Consider the following 5,329-nt stretch of genomic DNA (forward strand, 5'->3'; position numbering starts at 1 on the left):
TCTCATATGGAGGTTAGCGCCATCATACAAACATCAACTCCACTACTAACACATTTATCAACAAAAGCTCGACGTTATGTTTATTAGCCCACCAAGGCGATTCAGAGGGTACTCTTATTTTTATTAGGAGAGCAGTGGTTTTTGCCATATTTTATCCGCGTCACCATCACCAAAACAAGGCTGTACACAAATCTTTACCTAAAAACTCATTAAAGGCCCCCTGAGCGCCTCTACCAACTCAAATACAACTGTAAGCTCTGTAGGAAGGCCCTGCATGAAGCTTTATGGTGGAGGGTACTATTCGTCATCGTCGTCGTCGTTGAGTAGAGGCTCTGCGTCAGGCTCTGCGTACGGCTCTGCGTACGACTTTACGTAGCTGTAATCGTAACTATTAGAATTTGTAAGTGCCTTTGTGATAGCTTCAGGGGGTTAATAAACAAAGCTTCGTGCAGAGCCTCTGTGCGTAGACCCATCGTATGATGGTTTTCATATCGCCCTCAGGGAATGTGTATCCTTTCGTTGGATCCTTACCGCAAATGAATGATGGGCATTTTTGTAGTGAGCCGAGAACGCCCGGGATTGAACGAAGGTTCTTTCATATGTGTCCCTACAGCGCCGCCGCCGCCGGGTGGGTGGTTTCGTCGTAGGCGGGGGGGGTTCTTCAACGCGGCTCGTCCTGCGCCTGTCAAGGCCAAGGATGAGCGCATTGTCTTCCTTCCAACTTCCCGTGACAACGCCGCCCGATGGAGGATTTCCTCGTAGGCCGAACAGATTCACTGATACAGTCCGCCCTGTACATGCGGTAGAGGCGCTGTCTGCTACGCCGCGACTGACAGTACCGGCGTCAAGTATGAACACACCTCCTTTCTCGCCTCGTCCCAAGCCAACAGCGCTGAATACAGGATCCCGTCCTACACCCACACCAGATGCGCCGCCTATAGTTCCACGACCAGCTCCTCCGTCATGGGGGGTCTCCGTCCTTAGAACGCACCTTTCAGTTTGGGGCAATGCCGCCGGTTGTAGTGCGGCAACAGACAGCACCGACATGTAGGGTGAACGGAGGTTATTCCCGGAAGTCCCGGTGACGCCAACATCGAAAGTAGAGTTTTGCTGTAATTCGAAGGTGTGGAAGGTAGCGCGAGGAAGTCCTGAGGTTACTGGGAACAGCCGAACTGCATGGTGTTCTATTCACGGTATGATATACCGGGATTGAATTCGTTTTTCTGGGGCTTTTCCGGCTTCTGCTGGGTTAGAACATTTGTTAGATCACTGATTATGAGGAAGAATCTAAGAGGCTCGATGGCCCATGCACCTATCACGTGCACGTCGCCGAGCTTAAAAAGACTGCCCCACTAACAACATTTAATTTGAGAAGGTTTGAATGTAGTAAAGATTCTAGAAATACGGGATGGCATAGGATTAGAGGAAAGACTAACTTATACCAGCAGATAGGCACCCGTCCGTAGCGCTTTAAATAATAAATTAATGTTATTGTTGCATAACCTTCCTGTGTTAGCAAGCTATTTAGTAACCAAAATGTTTTACCCACTCTCTACCCAAATATACATAACATGCAGAACGTTAATCCCCCAACATAAATTTTAACCCGAGTTTATAAGTAATAAGCCAATCAATTTTAGAGCTTTATTATATAGACTTTAATTAATATATATAGAGATAAGGTTTTCCAGGGAGAGACCCCCTAAGACCCCCCTATATAGAGCTTTTACTTAATTTAGAAGTAGTAATAAGATTAAGGCGCCTTAGTTACTGTTAGGTAAGGATCTACTACAGTAACCAAGGCGCCCTACTTAAGCTAGGCTTAAGGATTATATTGGTTACGAATCTAGTATATATTTAGACTGTAGAGCTTTAATATAAAGCCCTCTACATAGGATCTAATATAGTAGATTATAATTCCAATTTAAAGCTTTATATACTAAATATTTTTAATACCTAATAACTAAATCGCCGTATAGCTAGAATTAAAGTAAGTCTACTACCCTAACTTAATTAAATACGCGTATAGGAAGAGATATAACTATATATAGAGACATCTAACATAATTAAGTAACTATATTATTGCCTACCTAGTTTGGACGTATAACGACGTAATAGCTCGGCGATAACGTAATAGCTTAGCGCCAAGTAATAGAAGGGAAAAGGAGGGGAAGGAGATTAGGGGTGGCTTGTCCACTACAAGAAGGTCGTAATATTAGTGTAGTATTAAACTTTAAAAATTATATCCCGGGAGCTTAATTAACGACCCTTATATAAAATATTAATAATATTTAATTATAGAGCTTTAAACTAGTAGATTTTTTAAGAATGCCTATTATAAGTAGCTCTAAGTATAAAATCTAAAATATTTAGTAGTGGTATAAGTATAGGATAGGGGTATATATTTACGTTCCCAAATATCATTATATAACGCAATTTTTAGGTAACAAAAACCGCTGTTAATATTACTTAACTAATACCTACCGGAGGTTCCTCTATCCTTCCTATCTCCTTTCTTACCCGTCTCCTTATCTAATACTATCTATATCGCTATATTAACTAATAGATCCCTTAATAGAGACTAGGGAGAGGTATTAGAGCGCCTCTAGCTCTTATAAGAAAGAAGAAAGAAGAAAAAAAAAGGTATAGAGAAGGGAGTATTTATAAATAGGAGGAGGCCTATAAACGGGAGATTAGGCAGCTATAATATAGATATTAACGTTACTTAACTAACACCTACCAGACGCCCCTCCGTCCTTCCTATCTCCTTTCTTACCTATCTCCTTATTAGATGCTATCTATATTACCATATTAACCAATAAATCCCTTAGTAGGGACTAGGGAGGGGTATTAGAGCGCCTCTAGCTCTTATAAGGAAGAAGAAAGAAGAAAAAAGGAAGGTATAGAGGAGGGAGTATTTATAAACGGGAGGAGGCCAATAAACGGGAGATTAGGTAGCTATAATATAGATATTAACGTTGCTTAACTAACACCTACCGAACGCCCCTCCGTCCTTTCTATCTCCTCTCTTACCCGTCTCCTCGTTAGATACTATCTATATCACTATATTAACTAATAGATCCCTTAGTAGGAACTAGGGAGGAGTATTAGAGCACCTCTAGCTCTTATAAGAAAGAAGAAAAGAAGAAAGGAAAGTATAAAGAAGGGAGTATTTATAAATGGGAGGAGGCCTATAAACGGGAGATTAGGCAGCTATAATATAGACATTAACATTGCTTAACTAATACCTACTAGACGCCCCTCCATTCTTCCTATCTTTTCTTTCGCCTGTCTCCTCGTCTAATATTATCTATATTACTATATTAACTAATAGATCCCTTAGTAGGGACTAAGGAGGAGTATTAGAGCACCTCCAGCTCTTATAAGGAAGAAGAAAGAAGAGAAAGGTATAAAGGGAGTATTTATAAATAGAAGGAGGCCTATAAGTATAGGAGATTAGACAGCTATAATATAGCTATTAATATTACTCAACTAACACCTACTAAAGGCTTCTCCGTCCTTTCTATCTTCTCTCTTGCCTATCTCCTCGTCTAATACTATTTATATTATCACATCAACTAATAGATCCCTTAGTGGAGACTAAGGAGGAGTATTAAAGCACCACCAGCTCTTATAAGGAAGAAGAAAAGAAGAGAGGAAGGTATAAAAAAGGGAGTATTTATAAATAAGAGGAGGCCCTACGAGTACGTAATTTAGTAAGTACTAATAGCATAAGATTCTCGTACAAGATAGGCTTAATTACTTACCCAAATACAGGGTATCTCTATTACTATAGTAGCTACTATAGTAGTAGAGACGCCTTAAAGATTTAATATAACTAACTACTAAGGCTATTAATAAGTGGAAGGTAGGCTACCGATATAGTGCGAGCAATATAGTTGTTAATATTGTTTATAACCTGTTTTTACTTCTAGTATACGCGTAGATTGTCCTTATATTTAACATAGAGCTAATTATAGGCAGTAAGCTAGTTTAGGTCTAGCTTTACTATTAATATAGCTATAGGTAGTATATCCCTTAATATAGGCCGACTTAGTAGTTCTAGCTTTAAAAGATTATATTTCTTCTTAAATAGGTTAATATACTACTATACCTTATTAGTTTTAGCTGTATTAGATAATAAAAAACTATTAAATCTAATTAAATAGCTTATTAAGGATAAGGTTAATTTTTAATTCGGTAAAGGTTGTTATTTTTAGAATTTAATAGGTCAAAAAGGGTCTAGGTTAGGGTCCAGCTAGCGTTTTAGCAGAACCTTATTTAGACGTTCCGAACTTTTAATTTAATTTATTAGTTTAAATCACTAAAATCCAAAATTTTATTACGGGGAGCGTAATTAATAACCCCTACTAATAGCTCTAACTACGTCTAATTTATAATTTATAAATCGGCAGATTTATAGGTAATAGTTATTATAGATAGCTCCAAGTGCAGTATATATAAAATCTTAACTATAGTATAGAGAAGTCGTAGCTACTAATATACGGTCCTAAGTATTTGTTAGTTACATAAGGGGATATCACGTAGCTACGGTTCGTAGATAGTATAATGATTGTTATTCTTGTTTTAATATCGAAAGCAAAGGATCGTAAGGATCGCGGTGCCTAAGTAGGGGGCTGATGAGTTACTATAAGGATGACTAATCAGAGACAAGATAACCTCTATCTATACATTCCAACACTAGCAGTTCTTTCTTTATACTTATAGCGCTGCAGAAAGGCAGCGAAGTGTTAGTTTAGCTATAGGTAGAAGCAGTAAAAGTCTGTTTGGGTAGTAGTACGGTACTAGCGGCGGTAGTAATAGTGGTTAGGCATAGAGCTTGTCTATTAGTTGGTCGGTTAATTATAGGCGTATAGGCACGATTATTCGGTTGGTAGATCGCAGGCGTATTAGCGCGATTAGTATCGTAATAGCAGGCATAGCGGCGCTATTAGTTTGTTGATGGTATATGGCAGTATAGCGTGGTACTAATAGTCGTTATTATATAGCAGTGTGGTGCTAGTATAGGGTTAGTTCTGTAGGCAGATTGGTACAGAGTCTTGTTATAGGGTTAGTTCGTAGGCGTTGCGGATATCGTTACGGATATTGCGGATATTGCTATAGATATTGCGGATATTGCAGATTGGATATTGTAAATATTGCGGTAGAAATAGGTAGGCGCGTATAAGGTGTTATAGGGTGTCCTATAATAGCAATATAGGTATAAGCCTATCTGGGCCAGCGGAATTGTTAATAGCCCTAATAGCTATCTGTAAGGTAAGCTCTCTAATAGTACTTTTGGTAATTCTTCTTTATACTTTACCTACGT

General features: G+C 38.8%; 1 protein-coding gene across 1 annotated transcript; it reads right to left on the bottom strand.

The window, feature by feature from the left end:
• Positions 1 to 317: 317 nt before the first annotated feature.
• Positions 318 to 1,459, bottom strand: K441DRAFT_357513 (uncharacterized protein). Its single transcript, XM_067641356.1, has 2 exons — positions 1,437 to 1,459; positions 318 to 1,241 (listed from the first exon to the last, which is right to left on the bottom strand). The coding sequence occupies exon 2, from the start codon at positions 1,045 to 1,047 to the stop codon at positions 487 to 489; it is 561 nt and encodes a 186-aa protein (XP_067496844.1). The 5' UTR covers positions 1,048 to 1,241; positions 1,437 to 1,459; the 3' UTR covers positions 318 to 486.
• Between the last annotated feature and the right edge of the window lie 3,870 nt (positions 1,460 to 5,329).

This window comes from Cenococcum geophilum, assembly GCF_001692895.1.
Source record: "Cenococcum geophilum 1.58 unplaced genomic scaffold K441scaffold_87, whole genome shotgun sequence".
NCBI classification, from domain to species: Eukaryota; Fungi; Ascomycota; class Dothideomycetes; order Gloniales; family Gloniaceae; genus Cenococcum; species Cenococcum geophilum.